Here is a 26,051-nt window from a genome sequence, read left to right on the forward strand (position 1 = left end):
CCACTAAAGAGCATCTACTATAATATGATTATTATTTTGATCTATGTAGAGTTTCCCAGAAGGCCCTCAATCATATCAGTGAGTCCTTCCCATTCTAATTTGTCCATTCACCCCATGCCAAAAGAACGGGTGTCAAGTGACCACTTAGCTTTGAGCCCGCAACCCTGTGCACCATAGAAAGGAGTCTTGTATACTGCTGGTAGGGGGACGGCAGTACAACCGTTTTAGAAAACAGCTTTGCATTCACTAGTCCAGAAAAAGTACACGGTCTACAACCCAACAATTCTACTCCTGGGTGCATTCCTTGCAAAATACTTGCATGCGTGTACCAGACAAGCACAGAAGAATGCTCTAGCAGCAGCGACTGCACTTGCGTGAAACGGGAAATAACTCAAATTCCACAGTGGAATGGACAAAGTATTATATTCATACATGAAAATACTAGGCAGCAATGGCAACTAGCTGTAGTTACACACACATGATAGTGAACGAAAACACCACCACCACCCAGAACTGAAAAGAGTATATTCCATCCATATAAAGTTCAAAAACAAGCAACACTGAGCTGTATTGGTTAGTGATACACAGGGTGGTAAAACTATTAAGAAAGGAAGGATGTGTTTAACACAGAAGCGAGGATGGTGTTATCTCCAAAAGGGAGGGAGGAGTTGGCAAGTGATGAGGGTCCTGCCCAATATTCCATGTAGTGTCCTGTGCAAGGGATCACTTTACAAATCTCCTTTTTATTTTTTTAAGTTTATTTATTTTTGTGAGAGAGAGAGAGAGAGCGAGAGTGAGAGAATGTGCACATGGGAGAGGAGCAGAGAGAGAGGGAGAGAGAGAGTCCCATGCAGGTTCTGTGCTGTCAATGCAGAGCCCAATGTGGGGCTCGATCCCACAAACCATGAGATCGTGACCTGAGTCCACATCAAGAGTCGGACGTTAACCAACTGAGCCACCAAGGTGCTCCCTATGAGTCTTCTTTAAAGAGTACCTAGGGGCACCGGGGTGGTTCAGTCGGTTAAGTGTCCGACTTCAGCTCAGGTCATGATATCACGGTTGGTGAGTTCGAGCCCCGCGTCAGGCTCTGTGCTGACAGCTCAAAGCCTGGAGCCTGCTTCAGATTCTGTGTCTGCCCCTCTCTCTGCCTCTCCCCTGCTCATGCTCTGTCTCTGTCTCTCAGTAATAAACTTAAAAAAATAAATAAATAAAGAGCACCTGTGTTCTGTGCATGTCTCCCTTATGGGACCTATCTTCCAACCCAGCCCCACCAAAATGAGCAAATAAACAATATCAATCACACATGAGTCAAGAGTGCAAGGGATGGTTCTAGACCAGCAGTTCATTTTTGTCGTTGTCTTATTTTGTTTTCTTTCAGGTGTTGGAACTCTTTCTCCACGTACGATCCCCGGTGCAAGCTCAGTAAAGTGGAGTCGGTGGGGACTGCTCTTTGAGGTGCAGCGGAGGCCGGGGCCAGGGGCCCTGCTGATTGGTCCCTCTTTCCTACTCTACTTGCTGTGTTGATTCCCAGCTCCCTGGAATGACCTCCAGGTTCCCTGCTCCCGTTCCCTTGGCTTTGATGCCTGCCCCCTCCAGTCTGGTCTCCCCTGCCGTGCGGACTCCGCTACACGATTTATGGCTTTGCCTGCTTCTCCAGACTCTACCCCACCCATTGTCTCGGAAGGACCAGCCTCCTCACCTGCCTCCCCCGCCTTCTCCACCGGCCTCCAGCCAGGCCAGCTCCTGGCCCCCAGAATAAATTTCCATTGTCATTTTTTTCCTGCCTTAAAAACAACCTTGCCGCTTTACTCCCTGAGTGACAATTCCAACGTGCCCTCCTTTAGGAAGCCGGTCCTGATTCTCCAAACTGGGTTTGGTGCCATTGCTTCTTTAATTGTTTGCCCACTTCATGTGAGCGCCACGAGGGTGGGAACACAGTTTCATTCACTTTTGTATGCCCAGCACATAGTAGGAGCTAGGTAAGTTTTTATTGAGTGAATTATGATTTTAATTGAAATTCCTTAGGATATCCAGTCTTTAGCTTGAAGAAAGATTCGGTTTGGGGGGATGCTAAGAAGGGAAAGATAATGAGCACAGATTTCACATGCCCCTGCCGCTTACCTTTTATTTCCCTCAGAATACCCTGGCATGTGCCCACGGACACACCCAGACTGACGTAGACCTCCTCGATGGCAGCACCGATTTTGAAATCATTCTTGGCACAGGCTTGGACGTCCTTAAGGGAGTAATCTGAAGGAAGCAAGAAAAGAGGCCCATGACCTAAAGGTAATTCACCCTGTCACCTTTTCCTGTCATCGATTCCAGAAGCCTTGCCCTTCCTGGATGTCATGTCGCGTGACTCAGGTTCAAATCAACGGGTGGCCAGCCTGATGACCAACAACGCAGGCAGCCATGACATCAGGGTGGAGGCCTCATGAGAGGGCGACAGAACCTTCCCCTTTCAGGGTCCTCAAAGGCTCTGAGCGTCTTTGCTGTCCTCCCTCTGAGAGTGGAAGTGCTCAGAGTTGTGTTCTGAGCCTCTAGGGGTCGATCCAGTAAGCACAGTTTGCTGTAGTGTGTCCGCCTTGCCCTGACCCACTCTTCTTTAATCTTTGCTGGAGTAGAGAGGGCAAGTTCATTAATTAATTGAGGCGATATATTTAAAGTGTCTGGTCTAGGACCTGGCAAAGAGAAGGGGCCGATTTCTCTTATTTCTTCTTCGTTTTTGCCTCATTTCCCACTTGTTTCTCCCTAATTCTCCCCAAGGCAAGCTCTCCTCCTGGGCTTGCTCAAACTTGGATGTGACTTGGTCAGCACCTTCCGCGGTACGTTGAGGCCAGGCAAGGAGAGGAGAGCAGTCGTCCTGACTATGGAGTTCTCCAGTGGTGTTAAGCGTTTATCCGTTTTCCCTCCAAGCATGTTCCTTGAAATATGAATTTCATGATAACATCTCTTGTGATTTTTGCAATAGTAAGTATTATAAGAAAATGTGCTTCTGTGGTCAAGTAAGTGTGACCAGCGTTGTATCAGAGGAGGTGGACAGGTCATTTTGTGGCAGTAGCCTCGTGGGATGCTAAAAGTGGGATCCATTATATGTTTCCCCAGTTTGCTTGATAACAGAATCCTTTTGCAGGAAGCAGTTTGAGGAAATAAGAAAAGTGCTCTGGAAACCAGTGGTATGGAGGAAGGTGTCCTTGGCCTTAGTGAGAATGAAGCCACACCGGCATAATTTACATACATTACAGACCATGTGTCCTCTTGTAAGTGCAGTGGCCTTATAACCAAGCCCTGGGTCCTCCACTGTGAATGGTGTGACCCAGGGCAGGTCACCTAACGTGGCAAGTGCCAGAACCCTGGACTGGGAAGCAGGAATCACACCTTAGGCCCGCAGATGGTTACAAGTGATAAGTCCTGTAATTACATCCACAGGGAGAAGAGATTGCCAAGGGGCATCAGGAGTTGGATGTCGGTTAGGTGGCTGTGGTAACCATCTGCAATCCTGCTACTTAAAATGGGGTTTACAGATCAGCAGCAATGACGTCATGTCAAAGCTTGTGCAGAATCTTGGGTTTTGCCTCAAAGTTACTGAGGGGACTTGCTAATCAACGAGAAGGAAAAAAATACAGTCAAGGTTGACTCCTAGGTTCTTGGCTTGAGCCACTGGTTGGATGGTGAAAGCATTCTGAGATGTGGATGACTGTGGAGGACACAAATTTGGGAAAGGAAAGCAAAAGCTGACTTTCGGGACACAGTAAGGTCGTGATGTTTGTTGGGCATCCAAACGGTGATGTCAAGGGGACATTCTGATGAGAGCTCTTGGGTGCTGGGAAGAGACCCAGGGGGAAACATACACTGGGAGTTCTCCACATATCGAAGACATTTAAAGCCATGAGACATGGATGCTATTGTCTAGAGGAAATAGTTGTAGAAAAGAGGACTGCCCAGACAGAGGGCTGGGCGGAGGAGGACCCACTAACAGGTTATAAAAAGGAGACATCTGCAAATGACACTACAGCCAGGGAGGGAGAAGGGAACTAGGAGTAAAGCCCGTCACTCTCCTCCCACCTCCTCACAGAGCTTGTGTGTGCCCCGGCAGGAGGGCCATAGTCCCCTGGGCAGCGTACCTGCTCTCTCCATGGCCTCTTTGTTCATAATGAGTGTGTATTCGTAAATGCCCCCCAGCACGGCCTCTGTGATGTAGTGGGTCCCGAAATCACGGAAGAGATCTCTGTACTCCCCATAACTGTACTCCAGGGGCAGCAGCTTGACTCTCTGAAGGAGTTCGTAATGGAGCATGAGGCTTCTGGGCTTCAGCTTGTAACGTGCTACTTCAAGGTCAGAGCGCGCGTGCAGAAATGTGCTTTTCTAAATGAAATACCAACATGGGAAAAGCAGACCTTTAAAGTTAGGAATCTGGAACAAGAGGATGAACTTTACAAATACCATCCGATGTTCCTGGCCTGGGGTCGTCACTCTTATGATTCCTCTAGGATACTTGGGGGAAGACGGTCTCTTTGACAAGCTTTCATTTCTCATAAATATTCCGACGTCCTTTCAGCTTGGGAGAGTTTGCTCTTAACTCACCTCCTTACGGCGGCAAAGAAGGAACGAGAAGGGTAGGTGGCCAGAAGCAGAGATGGCAGGGAGCAGCAGGAGCACTTTGGGGCCACTCTGGTGGGATACAGTGTCTGCCTGCCTGCAAAGGCAGCCTCTTTGTTTGGGCTTTTTAAATTCCAAAGAAAGGCCGCTCAAGAAAGAGTGAAAGTGGTGCCTTAGGAAGGCTAGGCGTTACAGCGCGTGGCAAGAGTCAGCCAGCTACAAGACTGCACGCCACATCAGGTGCCTGGTGTTATAAATAGAGCTTTTTTTTAGGAGGCGGCCACGCCCTGTCGTTCATGCGCTGTCCATAGCTGCTGTCACGCTACCACGGCAAAGCTGAGCAGCTGTGACAGAGACCCTATGGTCCTACAAGGCCTAAAGTACTTACTATCTTGCCATTTACAGAAAAAGTTTGGTGACCCCTGGTGTGGGGGATAGGCTGAGAGATGGCGATGGGAGGTGATGTGCAAACATCCTGATGTGCAAGAATAATCTGAGGTGAGAGTTTCCTATCCTTACTCTCACCTCATTCTAGTTCTGCCCCAGAGACTCATGACTCTCCCTTCTTCCTTACCCTTCCAAGCTAAGCAGTGCTCTGTTCGTGATTTGTCTAAATACTGTAGGTTTCTTTTCCTGCTCGGGTTTGGATAAAACCTTCCCGCTCATCTCCCTCCGTTCTCTAGCCTGCCGTCAATGTTCCAATCAGAGCTGACGTCTTAAAACCCTGATGGTATTACAGACATGCCTTGTTTTATGGCACTTCATGGATACCGTGATTTTTAGAAATTGAAGGCTTGTGGCAACCCTATGTTGAGCAAGTCGACTGGCACCGTTTTCCAATAGCATTGGCTCACTTTGTGTGCCTGTGCCCCATTCTGGTAATTCTTGCATACTTCAACTTTTGCATTGCTATTATATTTGTTATGGTGATCAGTGATTATACCCTGCTGAAATCTCACATGATGGTCAGCATTTTTAGTAATGAAGTATTTTTAATTAAGGTATGTACATTGTTATTTTAGACATAATGCTACTGCACGCTTAACAGACTATAGTGTAAACATAACTTTTGTATGCACAGGGAAACCAAAAAATTCATAGGGCTCACTTTATTGTGAATTGACTTTATCGTAGTGTTCTTGAGCTAAACCTGCGATAGCTCTGAGGGATGCCTCTATCATAATGCCCCTCTGGGCTTAAAACAAAACCGTGCATTGGCTCTCTATTGTCTCCTGAATACAATCTATTCCCTTACGGTGAATATAAGAACTCACACCCTGTCCCCTGGTAGTGAAGCGTTCCTCCCCATACCTTACCACTTTCTGCCCCCCACACCACACTTCAGCCCTAATCCAACTTCTCACTGTTTGCCAAATCTATTCTTTTCATGATACAATTTTGCACATGCTGTTCCTTTTGCCTTAAATGCTCTTCTCTCCCTTTTCGGCTCGACACGCGTCTACTAATATTTTCAATACTCCTTAGCTGTTGCTGCCTATGTGACACTATCCTGTATTTCCCAGACACACACACCATTTTCCAGGACTGCATTGCACTTTGCTTATATTTCCTTTATAGCACAAACCAGGCTGCATTACAACTGATATAAAAAAATTAAGAATTAGTTGACTGCATACACGTTTGCCTCTCCCCCTAGACTGTGAGCTGGAAGGCAAGAATCAGGTTGTATTTGTCTCTGGACCCCAAGCCTACCATAGTGCCCAGAACACTGTAAGCACGCTATCACTGGATATTTGAGTCAGGGAGGCAGGGAGGGAGGGGCTAAGCAGGAGAAAGGGAAGGAGTAAACAGATGGTATTTTCTCGTTTCTTCATTTTGTCCCCAACAAAGTATGATCGTTTTCATTAATACCACCCTTCATCACTGTATTTCAGTCTTAACCACCTACTAGGTGCCATTCTAAGTCTAAAGATGGAAGAAACAGCCTCTGCCTCCAAGTTACTCAGAGCCTAGAAGGAAAAACAAAGACAGTAACAGACCCATTAGCATTTACTACTCATTTTCTCCTGGTTGGTATTTCAGCAGCAGAGCCCTTTCTGAGCCCCTCACCACTTTCTCCTCCTATGAATCATTAGAGACGACCTGGTCTCCAGGTTCCACTCAGATTAATTTTCTAACACATTTCACCCAAGTTGAAAACGCTTAGTGGCTAGAGAATAGAATGCACCTTCCTTGCTCGGGAACTCAAGCTTCCTCAAGGCTGCCTGTCACCTGCTTCTCCAACATCATATCCCAATACTTCCCAGTCCAATTACTCCTCTTCTACCAACTCACGGGCTTTGACCTTCATCTTACGGGCCAGGGGGAACAGGCCACATGATTAGATGAGTATCATGGAAACGTCTTTCTGGCAGCACATAAATCTCAGGGGCAAGTTGGGAGACAGGAGACCCCTAAGGCGGGGGCCACGCAGGAGGTGCAAGGGTCCGGGCTACTTAAGATGTAATCAGAGTTAGATTAAGAAATATTGGAATGTGACACTGAAGGATCTGGTGGCCAAAAAATGCGGAGATGAGAAGAGAGCGAAACAGGATTCTGAAATGCTTAGGTTGGAAAACCAGAAGGAAACAAATGCTATTTAGCACAGAAAATGTAGGAGGGAGAGCCTGCTTGGAGTGTCAGCGAGGCATCCAGGTAATGATGCCCATAAGAGTGTGCTGTGTAGGACAAAGTGTAACAGAAAGGTCAGAAGCAATCATGAAGGTGTGTGGCTTGCCCTGGTGGTGGGGTGGGGTGGGGGGCGGTGGGGGGTGGGTGGGGAGGGAGAATGAACAGAGGTCAACTGGGGTAGCTGAAGGGTAAGAAGAGAAGATGGCCACGAATTAAATAAAGAACAGGTGGGGAGATTAGACCCCAGAAAGGAAAGTGATGAGGAGCAGAAAGCAAGCGGGAGGAACAGGTGCATGATGGTGTGGCCGACTCCAGCGGAGGCCCCAAGCCATGCGACAAGCAGGGTCTTGGGTGACATCCTGGAGGGGGAACTTCAGCTGAATGTTTAGGACAGAAGTTAGATCGCTAGAGCCTGAAACGTCTCCAGAGTGGATATGGTCTGGGAAAGCTACCTGCTCAAGTTTAAGGAAAACCACAAGATAAAGCTCATTGGAAAATGAGAGAATGTGAACATAAAAGAAGAAAATAATGATATGCCACACTGCCCGGCCTTTCTAAGAAGTCAGTTCAAGGAAGACCACCCTGTTTTCTGGTGAACAGATTTTTCAGGACCACGGAAATACAGGCTGGTTGCTAGGCCTAGCAGTAGTGGGGAATACAGACACAGCAGGGCATGAAAATCGAAATGGATGCATGGGAACTGAAGGCCAGCAAAGGGTACTTACGGTGTGAGAGAATCGTTTGATTCTGCGAATAAAATGTTTGCCGTTAGCACTCGCGCTGCTAATGCCAATTTCAAATATTCCAGGTATTTTAAAACCAAAGCCGGAACTAGACATGCTTTTTCCTCTCTCTGTGATGCTACGTTCAAAATCTGAGTACGACTCATATTCAGTCAGCACAAATTCGTATTTGCCTTGGGTCTAAGGGAAGAAAAAAGAAAAGGTTTCTTACTTGCTTTGACTCACCTCAGTTCCGTACAAGTCAACAGGTACCCACTGAACTCTTAACATGTGCTGGGCTCTCAACTGGAGCCCCTGGATACAGGAACCTCAGAGCCAACTGTGTGCCCAGCCCCAGGGCTCCTAATCCAGTAGGAGAGTTAGACTGTGGGTGATACTCAGAGGTGAGTGCGTGATTTGGGTTTCAACTGGCAGAAATGCAGGAGGGCATTCTGGACTGGGGACTCGGCTTAGGCAAAGGCACATGGGTGGAAAAGAACAGGAGGTACTCTACGAAGTAAAGGGATTCTAGGGTAGTTGACCACGAAGACGCAACAGTGAGGGGAAGGGACAGGGGTTGTGAGGGAATGTGCTGTCATCAAAACACTGAGGTTTCTGTATTACTTGGTCTGAAATTTGGACTCAATCCAAGATGAGCCAACATGGATGTAGCTGAGCCTCCAGAAGATCATTTTTTTTTTTTTTAATTTATTTTTGGGACAGAGAGAGACAGAGCATGAACGGGGGAGGGGCAGAGAGAGAGGGAGACACAGAATCGGAAACAGGCTCCAGGCTCTGAGCCATCAGCCCAGAGCCCGACGCGGGGCTCGAACTCACGGACCACGAGATCGTGACCTGGCTGAAGTCGGACGCTTAACCGACTGCGCCACCCAGGCGCCCCCCAGAAGATCATTTTGGGACAGCACGGTGGTTGGACTGGAAGGGCTGAATGTGGAGTCAGAGAGACAGGCTGGCGAGAAGGTTGTAAGGGGAGAGCAGCTGACAGCTGATGAGGTGTGGTCAAAGGCGACGCAGTGGGGACAAAGTGACAGGGGCAGGGAAGTGCCTCCCAGAGAACTTAGATGAACTGTTTGCTCAAAAATCCGTTCTCGTTGTTCTGTGCCCAAGGTACTGCCTCGATGTCCTTGGAGGGACCAGTCCCAATGGTCTCTGCCCCCACATATTGGCTTCTGGTTGCCTGCAGTTCCCATAACACTAAGCTGCTGAGGAAGGGAGCTGAGGTGAGTCCGACTGTGGCCTGGGGTAAGGTTGCCTGAGGTGGAACCCGTCCCTGCCATTTTCTAGTTGAGCAACCTTCGACAACAGGCTGAACCTCTGTATGCTCAATGTCTTTTTTTTTATTAAAAAAAAAAATTTTTTTTAACGTTTATTTATTTTTGAGACAGAGAGAGACAGAGCATGAACGGGGGAGGGGCAGAGAGAGAGGGAGACACAGAATCGCAAGCAGGCTCCAGGCTCCGAGCCATCAGCCCAGAGCCCAACGTGGGGCTCGAACTCACGGACCGTGAGATCGTGACCTGAGTCGAAGTCGGATGCTTAACTGACTGAGCCACCCAGGTGCCCCTCTTTTTTTTTCCTAAGTTCATTTTTATTTATTTTGAGAGAGAGAGAGACAGAGAGAGAGAGAGAGAGAGAGAGAGAGCAGGGGAGGGGCAGGGAAAGAGGGAGACAAACAGAATCCTAAGCAGGCTCTGTGCCGTCAGCCCAGCACCCGATGCAGGGCTTGAACCCACGAACTGTGAAATTATGACCTGAGCTGAGATCAAGGGTCGACGCTTAATGGACTGAGCCGCCCAGGTCCCCCTGCCTCAGTTTCTTCATGTGTCAAATAGAGACGATGTTTGTCCCTCCCATTGGACTTGTTCTGAGGATTGAGTCAGTATGGATACAACACCACACAGGGCCTGACACAGCACTCCAAAAGCACTGGCTATGCAGAGACACTTATGATGTATGTCCTGCCAGGTCAGGGGCTATTTTAACTGGGATGGTAACTCAGCTGCTCTGAGATCCTCCCTTGAAGGTAGAGGCCCCAGGGGTGCCAGTGGGCACCGCGGGGGAGGTTGTGTTTGTCCATGGCTCATTTATTTTTATTTTTTCTTTTTTAGCCAATACGTACGTGTGGAGAGAAGAAGGGGAGGAGGAGGAGGAGGAGGAGAAGGTCGTAACCTAGCCCTTGGAACTGCATAATTAATGACAGAGAACAAACTATGGGTTGACAAAGGGAGGTGGGTGGGGGGGATGGGCTAGATGGGTGATGGGTATTAAGGAGTGCATTTGTTGGGATGAGCACTGGGTGTCACATGTAAGTGATGAATCAATGAATTCTACAATATTGCAGTGTATATTAACTAACTAAAATTTAGATTAAAAATAATAAAAAATGTGGGGTGTCTGGGTGGCTCAGCCGGGTAAGCATCTGACTCCGGCTCAGGTCATGATCTCATGGTTCATGGGTTCGAGCCCCACATCGGGCTCTGTGCTGACAGCTCAGAGCCTGGAGCCTGCTTTGGATTCTGTGTCTCATTCTCTCTCTGCCCCTCCCCTGCCTGCTCATGCTCTGTCTCTCTCTCTCTCTCTCTCTCTTAAAAATAAATAAACATTAAAAAAAATTAAAAAAAAAAAAGAACTGAGGCTTGAAGAGAAAACAGTAATACATCCAAGCTGCTTCAGCGGCTCACAGGGTTGGGCCTCGACTCTGTGCTAGCTGGCTCCTTAGTGTGTGTTCCCCCCGTTGCCCTGCAGTGGCTTCCTGCCTGCCACATACCTGTGGGGTGTAGCTTTCCACATTGTATGGCTTCCTAAATCTCGTGTTCAGTATGTAATGGGGGGAGCATCCACCGGCGTAATACCTGTGATCGAGGACGGGGCCCTCGAAGCTGTTTGTGAGCAGATTGATCCTGCAGGGAAGGCATGGACAGGGGGAAGAGGTTAGGGTGATCAGTTTACGTAAGCTCAGCTGGCAGACCCTAATGAGTGGAACCGAAGCTCCTGGGTACAGTGTCCAAGAACCTGAGTATCTGGTCCAAACCAGCTTTTCAGCTTCCTGTGGGGCCCTTCCGGACCACAATCATATACCTAGTCCCAGCCACTGGGAGATGCTTGTTCCTCTTCCAATCCACTCTGCTCCTTCTCTGTTGTGTCAGTGCTGTTCCCTGTGCCCAGAATGCCATTCCAGCCACTCACTGTTGTATCTCTTTTTTCCTTATCTTCTTTGTGGGAAGCCTTCACTAGCATTTGCCATGCTAAGCTAGAGGCCCTCCTAAGACCCCTTGCTTGCCCCTCAAGTAGCTACTGTTCTCTATTTTCACAGTTACCTTATGAGAATGGTTTAGCAAAATAGATAAGAAAATAGACTCTGGAGTCAGATGCCTGGGGTCAAATCCCTGCTCTGCCATTTACTAGTAATGTGATCTCAGGCAAGCCAGCTCGCCTCTCTGTACCTTGGTCTCTGCATCTGTAAAATGGGGACAAGGAAAATGTATTCTTAATTTCCGTATGATCTCCATCACGAGACACCAAATAATTGTCATTTGCTGAGACAGACTATGTCTAGACTATGTCTAGAAACAGAGCAGGGTGTGACTCCACATACGGATCACCTTCTATAGCATCCCCCCGCCCCCCAATCCCTGGGCAGTAGATATCACTGTGTGTAGTTAGAAGGGATGAAAATCAGTGTGCAGCCTTATTTCTCACTGCCTCCTAAGGCAGGCTTCCGTTCCTGACCAGCTCTGACGACTACTGAAAGCTCTTTTCTTGTTGAAAGGAGCTCTGTGTTCTCTCAGCCTCTGTCACTGGCCTCGGTTCTGTTCCTAACAGAATTGTCCAATAGGCTCTCTTTCCTGTGACAGAGGTCCACGCATCATAAGAACGCCTAAGTGTTTATTTTCTTTAACCAACGCAATGTGGTACTCACTTTGCGGAGGCGACTCTTCTTATCGATTTACACGTATTGGCTCATGTAATCCTTAAAAAGATTAATCCTTGAGATAGCCATCATGGTGATGATGTCCACTTTACGAGGCAGGGAAGCAAGGCACAGAGGGTAACTGACCTGCCCAAGGTCTCACTGCCAGCCTGCGTCCTTCCCCCACACAAGCTGCCGCCTACTGGCTTGTCCTCAATAATCATATGAGCTTATTTGATCCTCACAGAACTCGAGAGAAAGTTATTATTCACTGCCTGCTACAGATGACAAAACTGAAGCCCCACATAGATACGTGCCTCACTGGAGGTCCCACGACCAGCGAGCTGTCATTCTGTCCCCTCCTACAGGGTCCAGTCTGGCCCTACCGCTGGCTTGCAATGCCTACTCAGTCACCCTCTTAGTCCTGTGACCCCTAGGAACTCTCTTAACTTTTGCAGACCTCAGTTTCCTTATGGAGGAGGCGGGGACTATAATAACCAGCTTATAAAGTGGTGCTGAGAGCAAGTCTTCCTCGCGTGAGAAGTCTCTTTCCTTAATGACAACCTTTGGGGAGCGAGATTTGACTTTTTTTGCGTGTGTTTTTAAAAATTTTTTTTTTAACGTTTATTTATTTATTTATTTATTTATTTTTTTCAACGTTTATTTTTGGGACAGAGACAGAGCATGAACGGGGGAGGGGCAGAGAGAGAGGGAGACACAGAATCGGAAACAGGCTCCAGGCTCCGAGCCATCAGCCCAGAGCCTGACGCGTGGCTCGAACTCACTGACCGCGAGATCGTGACCTGGCTGAAGTCGGACGCTTAACCGACTGCGCCACCCAGGCGCCCCTACGTTTATTTATTTTTGAGACAGAGAGAGACAGAGCATGAACAGGGGAGGGGCAGAGAGACGGGGAGACACGGAATCTGAAACAGGCTCCAGGCTCTGAGCTGTCAGCAAAGAGCCCGCCCGACGCGGGGCTCGAACTCACGGACCGTGAGATCATGACCTGGGCTGAAGTCGGACGTATAACCGACCGAGCCACCCAGGCGCCCTCAGAAACCCACTTTTTCACTAACTACTTAGGAGCCTACCCTCTGGGCCAGGCCCTATGCTGGGGCCTAGAACTAGAGAAGCAGCTAAACCTCCCCCACAAGTTGTCAGTAGGATTCAGAGGTAATGCCGAGAAAGCAGGGAGCACAGTCACACGGCAGGTGCTGAGTAAACATGCACCCCCAGCCCTGGTGTGAGGCCCTTGTGGTCTCCGAGCACAGCTCCGTCTCTAGTGTTCCTGAGCCCTCCGCACGGCCCGTGTCTAGCCACAGGACATGTCCCTGGAGCCCCCGGAGCTGTGTTCAGAGAGTAGCTACAAGCATCCACTTACACTACGTCTCTTTTTTTCGGAAAAGAAGAAAGGAGCCACCCTGTGAATATCAGCTCCCTTCCTCTCCTCCAGAATTTCACTGAATTCTGTGCCGTCCCATCTACACAACAGAAGGACAGTAACTCACCCACTGGCCAGACGGCCAATTGCCCAGTACTGGTCCATTTCGTGCTGACATTTTTTATAAATCCTCCTACAGTTGGCTTCATCTGACTGGTCTCCACAGTCGTTGTCCCCGTTGCAGAGAAGCCTGCGGTTTACACACCTCCCTGGAAGGAGAAAGGGTGTTACCCTTAGTCACGTGGCTGCCGAGAGGGAAACGGGGATGAGCACCTACTATGTGCCAGATATTTGGCTGGGCCTTTATCTGGTGTAAACACTTTATTCCCCCAAAGAGGCCAGTGTTGTATTTCTGAACCCACTTTGAGGGGAGGTTATTAAGGGTGGGGAAAAGGAAAGTGTCTACATGGCCGGGGTCGAAGTGGCCAGACTGGAGGCAAATCTAGACTTCTCTCCCCGAGGCTGGCGAGGAGAGGTGGGTTTGGTGGGTCCTGTGAGTAGCACTAGCTGTGTGACCTTCCACGGGCTACCTAACCTGCCTCGATCTTCTTGTCTCTAAAACAGGAAGTCATCTCCCCTTCCCTTCCAGGGCTGTTGGCACTTTTGCTTCCTTTGAATGCTTTCCCCTCTGACTTGACTCCCTTTCTTATTTGTATATTCTCAGGGGTTAAGCCTATAAGACAGGTGACCCTGTTTCCTTAGAGATGTCTGATCATTTTTAACCAATATCAAAAGCAGAAGAATTCAATTTGGTCTTCAAATGTTTCTTACAAGGCACTTAAACTAAAGCCTGCCTGAATGACCATTATGGCTCTGGTCGGAATCATGGAACACTGGCCATAATGAGTCCATGGACACACTATAAAAGTCTTTCAGATTTATTAGACAGAATTCTTGCATTTGCAATAAGCCCTGGATATCGCTCTGAAAATCTCTAACCCTTTCTTGAAAAATCCTGAAGCACACCCGGTCCATATGGGTACAGGGAACGTAGAGAGGTGGCAATTCCCATCTAGATCATCTTGGGTCAAAATACTCTTACGTTTGCTGGGGAAGTGGTGAAATAGAGAGACATGTGCTTGCTTGAATGAACTAGATGTGAGTTGAAAAGACAAGTGTTTACTTAGTTCCGCAATAGATGAGTATTATACGCTCCTCCCTTCATTCCTTTAATCAAAACTTTTTACTGACTCTCATGCATTAGGGGTTCCGCTATACTTGGTTATGCAGAAATGCAAACGTCAAGAGCTACTTCTGCAAACGTTTTTCAGAGGTAAGTGGTCTAAACACCCGATGGAACGGCTGTAGGCTTTCCATGTTGTCCTCAGCCCCAGGCCTCTGAGAGAGCCAGCAGGGCTCAGAGTCTGCAAAGAGCTTTCATTCCCACTGTGTCACCTGATGCTTCTAGTATGCTTGTAAGGTATTAACGTCACTTCCGATTTTCTGTTAAGAGAACCGGCATGCAGAAAGGCTAAGTGACTTCTCCTAGGTCACAAAGTCAAAATAAGACTTGGCTCGAGGTTTCTGATCCCAAGTTCTGATCCCTCTGATCTTGGGCAAGTAACGTCCCCAAGTCTTAATTTGTTAATTTGTAAAATGGGAATAATATTGATGCCTATTTTATAGGGCTGTTTTTGTGAAATAATACATGGGAAGAGAGGACAAGGAGGGCTCCCGGCCTGACCCATGACCCTGACCTTGAGCAGCAGGCAATGGCCAGTGCCCCCATCACCCCATTTGCTAGATATCCCCTCCCACTCCTGCATCCCTTTATACCTGTCTGTGCACACACAAAGCCTTCACATTGCACTTGACTTCTGCATGGTCTGCTGGTAACACAGTCTTCAACTTCCTTGTCAGAGAAGTTACATGGTTCCCCGTTGAACTGAGAGGGCCGGAGCAAGTAGGCATGTCTGTACTGTGGCAGAGAGGAGGAAGGTGAACCAAGGGCGGAGACTCAGGGACCTCGGGAACTGAGGGATATTCACTGAAGGGTCCGTGTTGCAAGTGCCTGTTTGCTCGGCTATTTCAACTAGACTCTGAGCTCTCTGAGGGCAGAGACCTGGCCTTTGATCTCTGCAGCTGCAGTGATCAATAAAGATTTGCTGAATGTGGGAAAAGCTGGGGCTTCAGAGTCAAAAGGTATTAAGTAGACTGATGTGGCCAGTTCAGTAACACAACACCACAATCTCTCAGCTTGATTACTCCAATGGGTTGATTCAATTATTCTCATTTACTCACTGTCTTATAAATCAAAAAGCAAGCACATTGGAGACACATCTGACTCTGATACTTTCTTGTTATGTGATGTTGGCAAGTTACTTAACCTCTGCGATCTCAATTTGGTAACCTATGAAATAGGGGTAATGAATTAACCTAAATGTACGGTTATGGAGTTTCAACTATATAGAGGATCTAAATATGAAATCTCATGTTGTCCGGTACCTAGGAGGCACACAATTTCTTGTACTTATTTTTCTTTATTGTTATCACTTTTAAATTCCCGTTGGTTGACATAGAGTGGTATTTTTCTTTATTTTTAATCTTTACCAGGCAATATTCCTCTATCTCTAACTTCCTATTCGTTTATTCCAGAAATATTGGATTTCCAAAACACTGAGCCACCCGATGTTGAACAAGGTTGGTACTGATGCTTGCTTGGTTCTTTTTTAATCGAAGTACAGGTGACACAGTGTTACATTAGTTTAGGGTGCACAACACGGTGATTCCACAGCTCTGTACATTATGCTGTGCTCACCACAAGTGCAACATACTACAAGATGACAATACCATTGACTATATTCCCCAGGCTGTTCCTCCATCCCCATGACTTATTCACTCCATAAGGGCTCGCTTGTGTATTTCTAATCATAATCGGGCCCTCTGGCCTGCCCTCAAGGAGGTCGCTGCAGATGGTGGGGGTAGTGATGGTGAGCGCCAGGCAGGGACAACGCAGCGTGATGGCCGCCATATTGAGGAAGGACACAGTGCTCTGTGAATTGATGGAGGCCTCCCTGATACAAACTTGGGAGCCAGTAAGTGACAAGCGAGCTGAGGTTCCAAAGGTGAAACGAGATGTCAGGCAAACAGGAAGAGGCAGCGTGAGGAGGGCAGAGAAGAGTAATCTGTGGGGAGAAAGTTGCTCTACCAAACCTGAGAGACTAGCAAGAGCGTGCCTTGTTCCAGAAAACAAAAAGATGTTCATCTTGGCCAGAGAGAAGAATACAGGAGGGCGGTGGCCAGAGCTGGAGGGAGACATAGCCAGGGGCAAGTAAGGGAGGGCCCCCCCAGGTCTCAGGTTAGATTTAGTATTTTACTATGAGGCAGTGAGAAACAATTATAGGGGGAAAAGTGATCCCGTCTGGGTGGCTTCCAAATACTAGTTGTAGGCAAGAGTTTGGTGCGACGAAATCATACAAGCCAGGGTAGCAGCCCCTTTGCAGAATGACATGTTAACCAACCATAGTTATTATTTGTATGGCATCTGGACACCCCTCCCCACCTGTCCCTGCCAAAAAAAAAAAAAAAAAATACAGACAACCATTCACCCATGCTTCTTTGCATGGGACCCCAGAGGGTCTCTTGTCCTAGAAGGCAGAGACTGGCAGGACAGGGATGAGGTCTGCAAAGAAGACTGCTAGAAGACCAGCCCCACGCACCAAAGACAAAATGGGATTGAGGGGTGTGGAAATGATGGGAGAGAGGCATCTCAAAATTCCGGTTGAAAGGTTTTGATAACCCTGCAGCCAGTGACCCTGAAGAGAGTGATGATGTCCACTGAGGGCCAGTGCGTAACAAACTCTGAGTGAAGAGTGCTGGCTGGCTGGCTGGCTCATGCTGAGTCTTCCTGGTTTATGCTGCAGATGAAACAATTGTACAGATAATTGGATCAATGCTGATAATTTCGGCAATAAAGCTCACTTTGGGAACTGAACGATCCTGCTTGGCTCTCTGCAAAGATCCAGTTAACTGTGTAAATGTCCTGGGTCCACTTTTACAGCCTCGTTAGGGTCTTAGCCCGTGGCTGCTTTGATATCCTGAGGAGCTGGGGAAATGGCAACCCTCTTCTTTTCTCTTTTCTCTCACATACCTGCTGTTCTCAGAGCTGGGATCCCGCGTCAGCCCTCGTATGACAGGGGAACCTGAAGCACAAATACGGCAGGGACTATGGTGGTTTTTGTTTGTTTATTTGTTCGTTCGTTCGTTTGCTTGTGGGACAACACTAGACAAGAAGCCAGCGGCCCCAATTCAAGGCCTGTTATCTGCTGTTAGGTGAACCCGACAAACCGCCCGCTCTGAGTCTCTGTTTACCTATTTGCCTAACAGAAAGTGCCACTGCTGCCTTCCCTTCCTTATGGAGGTGCCAGAAAATATCACACGATCAAACAATACCTATTTATGGCACTCTTGTTGTGTTCCAGAAATTGGCCTACATTGTAGGTATAGAATTGAATAAACCTTCAACAGCTTACCACTTAATGGAAAGGTAAGTAATTAAGGAAAAGTAAATGACAGGAAGAACAGGGAGCTATTACAGGTGTTGGAAGGTTGGCTACCTAATAGCACATAGGGCTGAGAAGTCAACGAAGGGCTCCAAAGAGGTAGCCTGTAGGCAGAGTTTCAAATAATGAGTAGGTGTTAGCCAGCAATGCAAGTGGGAAAGGTCACTCCAGCCTCCGAAAGCAGCATGAATAAAGGCAGAGAGAGAGTGTGAAATGGTCAGAGAGAGACAAGTGTTCTGTGGGCCAGAGTGGGGGATGCTTTATGGAGATGTCGGCCAGGTCAACGTCATGGGGGCCTTGAAGACCGTGAGTCTGGATCTGATCTCAAGAGCCATGGGTAGACTTTGAACGGGTTTCAAGCTGGGAAAAGACAGGCCACACTTGCATTTTCAATAGCTCCCCTGGTTGTACCATGAAGATGGACTGAAAGAGCAAGTTTGGAGGCAGGAAGTCTGATTAGGAAGCTATTAACCTGAGCAAGGATAAGTATGCTAGGCAAGTAGCTGGAAGGTTGAAGAAAGGATCTACTACTTGGAAACACTGAGGAACAGACTTCATCCAGTGAGCCAACGTTCAATGAGATCCTACTATGTGCCAGGCACTGTCAGCAGTGCCTTCACCACTCTTGCTGAGAGTTAGGGCTTCTGGAAGCTTAGAGCTCCCCCAAGGCCAGAGTACTCACCCTTTTCTTCTGACAGGGATCACACGTGGTCCAGGAGGACCAGCTGGAAAGTTCACAATCAATAGGCATCAGTGAGACATCCACATTCCGTGTGTGTCTGCTCTTGGCGAGGCTCTCATTGACTGCATTTGACTCAAGAGACTGTGGCCTTTCACCTCTAAATGGCCATCATGAGAGAACAGAATCAAGTGTCAAAAAAGAATTAAGTATGCATACAACCACCTACCCATCCGTTCAATATATATATATATTTGCTCATTTGCGTGAGGCTATTAGTTTATCATTCAAGTATAGGTTAATTCATCCAGCAAACAGTTATTGAACACCCATAAGTGCCTTCCATTTTGGCCAGCTATCGTCGAAAGAGTACTGAACTCAAGAGCAGAAGACAGTCCATCGACACCTGGGGGATCTGACTTGCCTTTTCGACCTGTGTGAGTTCCACTTTTCTCATCCATGTAATGGGAGAATCATGCCTCCCTCCCAAGGCCATTCCTGGGATTCACTGAGAAAGTACACGCGAGAGTACTTGATAAACGCTAAACTGCTACAGATAAGCAGGGAATACAACCACAGCTAGATGTACGGCTTGAAGCAATTCCTTCCTCACTGGGGGCCTCGGCGTTATGCCCAGGGAAAGGAGAGGTTTGGACTAGATGGTCTTTAAGGCACTCTCCCATGTTAAGAGTCCATGAAACTTTTGCTGAGAACGAACAACATTCGGGGTACTGTGCTACAGGGGATACAGGGAAATATAAAACATAGGTTCTGCCTTCTGGAGCTCACGTCTATTTTAGAACAGGAGAAGAGAAACGTGTCTCATATCTTAGCTCTTTGGGACTCATCCAGTAGGCAAGGTTTGTAAGCACGCAGGCTCCAGGGCCAGAGTTTGCCTTAGGACGTCACTGTAGTGTGGAGGCTGGGCCAGGGTGAGGAGAGCCTGGAGGTGGGACAAGCAGGCAGGAGGCTCATGCAGTAGCATCAATGAGTGATGTGAACTTGAACCATGGCAATGTCTAGGGGAGAGCACATGGCGGGGGGCGGGGGGCAGGTATACGAGATGTTGCTCCAGTGGAACGGATAGAAAATGAGAGGAAGAGGTTAGACAGGAAGGGGTTCAGGTTGATGCTTAGTTCTAGTGTGCGTGTGTGTGCATGAGTGGGGGACACAGGAGCAAAAGAGCTTGTTGGAGAGGATGTGGGCGGGCATGCTGAGTCCCAGGTGCTCACGGAATACCTATGTAGAGTATTCAGCAACTAGTTCCTAAGTGGGTTTGGTACTCCGAAGAGAGATTTTCGCTAGAGATACGGAGCTGATCCTGAGAAGCTATGGGAGAGCATAAGACTGTTATTGAGAGGAGGTACAGGCCAGAGAGAAGTCCTTGAGGGACAGCAACACCACCAGCAGTCCAAGAGACAATGGTGCCCTGCCAGTCCAGAGCAGACAGAGCATATAAGGGGATGTAGGTGAGGGCAGGGTGGGTGGGTGGAAGGGGCAGACAGTGTCGCATCTATAGAGCTGTCAAACAACATGAACTATGTCTAGAAAGTAAGGTGATGCTTTTTGTGGAGTTCCTGGCATTCGGTGGGATATTCAGTAAAGGAGTGCATAAACAAACGTGGTATTGAATCTGTCTAGGCCTCCAGTTAACTCCGTGTGTAACATGACGGGTGAGGGGGGTGGGAGGGAGGGGAGAGTAGGTGATGGGTATTGAAGAGGGCATCTTTTGGGAGGAGCCCTGGGTGTTGTATGGAAACCAATTTGACAATAAATTTCATATATTAAAAAAATAAATAGTACACAAATTAAAAAAAATAAACAAAACAAAACAAAACAAACAAACAAACAAAAACCATGACGGGTGCATTCAGATTTTACCCTTCCTCCACCGGCGAGAACATAATCTTGCAACCTGTGTTCCTTTTCAAGGCAAAAGAGATGAGAAAGAAAAACAAAGATTTTCTGAGCACCCAGGACATGTCAAGCTCTGTGTGAGGTGTTTTACCTGGGCCATCTCCTTGAGTCCTCACGACAATGCGAGAGGACATCGCCACTTGGGCAGATGAGGAAAATGACTGAAAGTCACGTAGCTGGTATGCAGTGGTCCTGGGGGTCTGAGCTGAGGTCTGTTGGACTCTAATGCCTCTTTATCCATTTCCCCCATGCTGCCTGGAAGGGTGCCAGGAACAGCATCCACTCTCCCAGTGCCCTCTGTCTCTATGCAAGGTCTCTTTCATCTCTGTGTCCAAGATTGAGTCATTAGGGAGAGCATCACACAGTTTCCACTGTCTCAAATACATAGTACATCACTCCAGACAAGGGCATTAACAATACATTCTCACTTGGCAAAAGTCCTAAAAAGAGGATAATATTAACTACAGTGAAATCCATCTCCAAAACCGCCCCAGAGACCAGCAAAAATCAATTGCCTAGTAAAGTTGGATCTTTAAGGAAAGGTCAAAGACTCTCCTGGAAACCACAGGTGGATACTTTTAAAATGGTTACTTGAGGCAGGATGCTGCACCCCAGGAGTGGGGCTCAGAATGTGTTCTTATATCTACTAATTTGTTGGGGTTTGACAAAACAATATTGTCTGTGATTCGGCTTCTCCTAAGTATATATTTGACAGCTCGGCAGGGTACCCTCTTCCTGTTTCAACTAAGAAACGGTTACATTGTGTTTTTAGCAACTATCAAGGCAATTCTGGGCACAGTTGAGACTGAGTGGATGGGTAATGTACACGCACTGTATTAAGAGTCACAATTATTTTCTTCTCTGAGATTTGAAAGCCTGTTAATAGGCGAGATGATCGTTTACAGAAGGAACTTGGTAAAAAGTAGTTATAGCTACCAGGTCTCTCATTTTTGCACCCCATTTTCATTATGGAGGTGGCAGTATAATGAAGTAATCAGCTGAATAAATAGTATGTTTGTAAATTACATCAGTTAGGATGTGTGTGGTTTATTAGTACTACAAAATGCAAATTGGAAAGAAAGGCTGGCATTAAATTGCATCTTTAAATCCTGGCCTCTGTGTAGGGATACAGCACATTCATTTCATGCCCACGGATTTTTACGGAAACAGACCAGATGGACCTTTTGACCAACTGAAATGACTCTGTCATTCAAAATCCTCTCTATGTTTTTAAACATGCCCGGAGAAGTACAGAAAGTAAAATAATAAACACTCATGTAGTCATAACCCATGATTGGCAATTATTAACATTTTGGTATATTTCCTTCAATTTTTTTTAATAGAAAATAACCCTATACATTACACATCTGCATTGGATACCAGCCCCAGATACATTTCCCTCTCCTCCTTCTCAGAGGGAACTATTGTCGGGGATTTACATGTATCCCTTGAGCCCTTTAAATATTTTTACATATTATATACGCACAACATATAACATTGTTTTTGTGTGCTTTACTCATACTATACATATTATTGTGCAACTTGCTTTTGTCAATCAACGCTCTACTTCTGGGCCCTCTCCATGTTGATTCATAGAGAGATCTAGTTCATTTCTTTACCTCTGATGTCCCATCAGAGGACATAAGTTGCATTCAATGTATTCTTTTTCTTTTTGAAAGACATTTATATTTTCCCAATGTTTTGCAATCGCAAATAACGCTACAATAAATACCCTTCTACAAGTCCTTGTAACATATCCCTCTACATAAGGAATGGCAAGGATGTGCCTTTCCTTGAGGTGTACAGAATGCAATTGCCAACATCAGGATATATTTCACTGGGTCCCTGTCTCCTACTCTCTTTCTAACAGGAGTTTCTGATCAAAATAAAGATGGTTCCATCGAGGAAGGCAGGATTAGGTCAGCAGTAAATTGCAAGCCATCAACTTACAGAGATGGGGTGTGTCAATATATTTTGGCTTTCTGTAGAAATGCCCTGACACAACAACTCTCTGTCACACACAATTGGTTAGGCAGCTACATTCCCTTTGCAAATAGCATCCTTCCTCTTTGCTGGAAGAGGCAGCTTCTGGGTGGCAGAGTTTCAATTTCTCCTCTCTCTGTCATTTGCTGTTGTAGACATGAAATTTAAAGCAACATCTCAAGGCAACAAATGTGTGGCCCAGAGATAGAGAAATGACATGGGGGCCCAGCACGTCAGATACACAATGCAGCTGGAGAGGGGATAATGCATTTGAGAGGCAGGATAGTACAGGGATACAAAGGAGCTCTGGAACCAGGAAAAAAAAAAAAAAAAAACAAACAATTGGATTTGAATCCATATTCTGTTACATATTAAGTGAGTAGCTTTGTGACATTTACCTTATCTACCAATCTTAGTTTCCCTCTCTGTAACACCGTAAGCAATAAAACTTACCTCCAATAGCTGTGACGGCTTAGAGCTAATGCATCTAAGTGGCTGGCACAGAGCAGCGATAAATAAACAACAGGTCTTAGGACGATGTGATTATTTCATCTGACGTGATTATAAGAACTAAGCAAAAACCTTTCTTGGGAGCTAACATGAGGGAGGTCTCAGTTTCTCCTGTGCCAGAACTGAAGGCTGTTCATCCACTTCAAGTATGGAACTCAAATACCTGCTGTGTTCGGGACCGCCCAGTGGAACTCATGGGTAGAGGCCAGAACACCAAACCTGGTGGGGGTTTGAGACTGACAACGTGAGTGAACCTCTGCTCCTCTCTGAGGACCCTTTTGCTTTTCTACATAGTGTGAATAACAGAGAATATCCATCTCATGGCATGGCTGGAGGATTAAACAAGACACTCTACTTATCTACCACGCCTATCAAACAAGACACCTCCACTTTCCATGTCAGAGTGAACTTCCGAATATAGAAATATGATCGTGCTGCTCCTTGGCTTAGAACCTTGCAATGGCTCCCCATTGCTAGAGGGTAAGGTTCAAGGTCCTTAGCTCCCACCCTAGTGCTCCTCCACTCCACCCACTCTGATCCTGCTGACTCCCACGTGATCTCGTCTTTGCTAGTGCCTCGCCTTGGCCCGTGCTGGAGGCCTCCTGAAATAGACTTGAAGCTTCAGGAACAAGCCAGGCTTCTCGTATTTCCATGCCTTTGTCTGTGATGCTTCCTTTGCCTTGAACACCCTCCACCCCCTGGGTCATTTGGCGAACATCTTTTCTTATATAAAGATTCAGCTCAAATACCATCCTTTTCTAGAAGACTTTCCAGACTTACTGAATGCCCAGTAGAGCTGGTCACTCCCTCTCTTGCTTCTCACCTGTCCCTGTATCATCTCTTGCAACTGTACCTAGAGCGTGTGCCCACATGGTGGGTTTTTCCATGAGAACACAAGCTCTCTGTGTCTTACTCATCTCTGTATCCTTAGAGCCTGACAAGGGGTCTTGCAAAGGGGTCACTCCTATTTGCAGGGGGTCAGGTTGCTATGAGCCCCTTCAACCTCCATTCCAGACACATATCCCTGGGTCTTTAACCCTTCTCTGTGTATACATAGTACACGCATATAAGGCAGGCCTTGGCAGCTTGGTTCTTCATGGGGCCAAGTTGAGATTCTTGATAATCCATAATAGCTATTATTTGTTGAGTGCCCAATGGGTAGTGAACCTCTCCGTTCTGGTCTTAGGGGTGGTGCCCAGTGGCAGCTGAGTGCTGGGAAGAGGTGAGACCAGGGGGTGTGTCCAATGGGCACTGGTGCTCCTCACATTAAGTGGGAGGTTGTGCTCAGACAGCATTTATGGAATCAACAAAAGGAATGGCACGAACAGCCCTTCTTCCCACAGGGAAGGCCTGCTCACAAGGAGGCCTGGGATACCTGAGCATTTCAGCGTCATGGAAGGGCTTCTCATGTACCAGGAGGATCTCCTAATTGCCAAGTCACTGGCACATCTTTCACCGGAGCCCACGTTTGAGCTTTCACTAAGATATTTTCTTTAGCCTGTCTTGTATCCTATTAACAATACCAAAAATAATGAAATAAATCAGTCAGAACTTAACTGCTGGGAACATACAGGAGTGTGTGTGTGTGTGAGAGAGAGAGAGAGAGAGGGAGAGAGACAGAGAGAGAGAGAGAGAACCTGAGAACCCACAGAATTTGGGCTGATGAGAAGGTAGAGTGGGTCCCACTCAGACATTAAAGTCACTGATGTGAATTGGCTCTTTTTTCCATACATGACAGGCCTTCTTTTGCGCAAAGAAGCTTTGTTCAGAACACAGAACAAGTATCCTATTCTCGGCGTGACAAAATATATTTAAACATGTCAGTTTCTCAGGGGAACTTGTGTTGAAGTCAGACGCTTGGTTCCATAATAATCTGAAGACAGTTGTTGATATTATTTTATCAAATGCATGCAAATTGCTCGAGGAGACGCTCCTTATTCAATAGACGCACGACAAAGAGGCGGTCAGCATTTTGTGGCTTCGTACTCCCTGTCACATTGTTGACTGGCGAATCACTTGTCACCATCACTTACCTGGAGCCGGGCAAACTGAGGCAGCCCAGGGCAGCAGAGAGAAGAATCAGTTCTGATGGTGTCCTCCGAGCCCACGGCACCAATATCTTCATTGTCTCTACGTGATGGAGCTTCAGCTGAGGCTCCGAGGTCCATGAAAAGTCTGCACAGGGAGCTTCTGTCCCCACAGAGCAAACAGTTCAGCAAAGTAAACAGAAAGCCAGTGGTGCCTGGAAACCCCTTAGACTTTGCACGGACAGAACCGTGCCTGTGACCCCAGACACCAATGAGAACGGTGGAAAACTGTGCAGCACACGACACAGACTATCTGGGGAAGCAGCCGAGAGGACAGGCTGTCAGTGGGGACCGTGGGCTCTAGGTCCAGACTGCCTGGGTTCAAATCCTTTCTCTGCTTTGTCACCTTTGGCAAGTCACTTTACCTCTAGGCCTCGGTTTCCTCGCTTGCAAGGTGGTGAGGTTTACGGAAAGTAACCTAAGTAAGGCGACGAGGACAGGCCCGTGGGAAACACTCGCACGTGGGAGCTATTACTACGAAGTGGAAGGCAGCATGGGAAGTCAAACCAAGCTTCGCGTTTTGCCTCTTTCTAGCCGTGCGACTTTGAGCAAGTCAATGAGGAGCTGCTGAGCTCTAGAACCTGTCTACCCGAGTTAGAATTCTCTTGGTATGTTTCACTAGTTGTGTGACCCGTGGCAAATCATTAACCTCTGGGAGCCTCTTTCCTCATCTATAAAACGAGAATAATAGTGCCCAACTCACAAGGCTGATGTGAAGACCAAATCAACTGAAATATTTAAAACACTTTGAAGGGTGCCTGGCACATTCTACGTGCCCTCTCTGTAAGTGACCTGCCATTTTTCTTTGACTTTCTCTGATTCTGTTCCCTCGTCCACGAAATTTGGAGAGTTAGGCTTACCCGTCACTCAGGGTTGGGAGAGTCACTGGGCTACTAACTGTGAAAGTGCTTCATAAATAGGCATCATAAAAGCAGTAACTGTAGGGGCACCTGAATGGCTCCGTTGGTTAAGCATCCCACTCTTGATTTCGGCTCAGGTCATGATCTCACAGTTTGTGGGATTGAGACCCACGTCGGGTTCCGTGC

At 47.2% G+C, this 26,051-nt stretch overlaps 1 protein-coding gene across 1 annotated transcript in view; it reads right to left on the minus strand.

Moving 5' to 3' along the window:
* C8B (complement C8 beta chain) overlaps positions 1-25,130 on the minus strand; it is a 37,769-nt gene extending 12,639 nt beyond the window's left edge. The window contains exons 1-8 of the mRNA XM_045477551.1: positions 24,952-25,130; positions 18,512-18,668; positions 15,104-15,245; positions 13,395-13,536; positions 10,741-10,873; positions 7,956-8,153; positions 4,125-4,365; positions 2,122-2,250 (exon numbers count right to left, since the gene is read on the minus strand). Coding sequence (XP_045333507.1) covers positions 2,122-2,250; positions 4,125-4,365; positions 7,956-8,153; positions 10,741-10,873; positions 13,395-13,536; positions 15,104-15,245; positions 18,512-18,668; positions 24,952-25,043 — 1,234 coding nt within the window. The 5' untranslated portion in view covers positions 25,044-25,130. The remainder of the gene's footprint in view (positions 1-2,121; positions 2,251-4,124; positions 4,366-7,955; positions 8,154-10,740; positions 10,874-13,394; positions 13,537-15,103; positions 15,246-18,511; positions 18,669-24,951) is intronic.
* Positions 25,131-26,051: the final 921 nt, after the last annotated feature.

This window comes from Leopardus geoffroyi, chromosome C1 (genome assembly GCF_018350155.1).
Source record: "Leopardus geoffroyi isolate Oge1 chromosome C1, O.geoffroyi_Oge1_pat1.0, whole genome shotgun sequence".
NCBI classification, from domain to species: Eukaryota; Metazoa; Chordata; class Mammalia; order Carnivora; family Felidae; genus Leopardus; species Leopardus geoffroyi.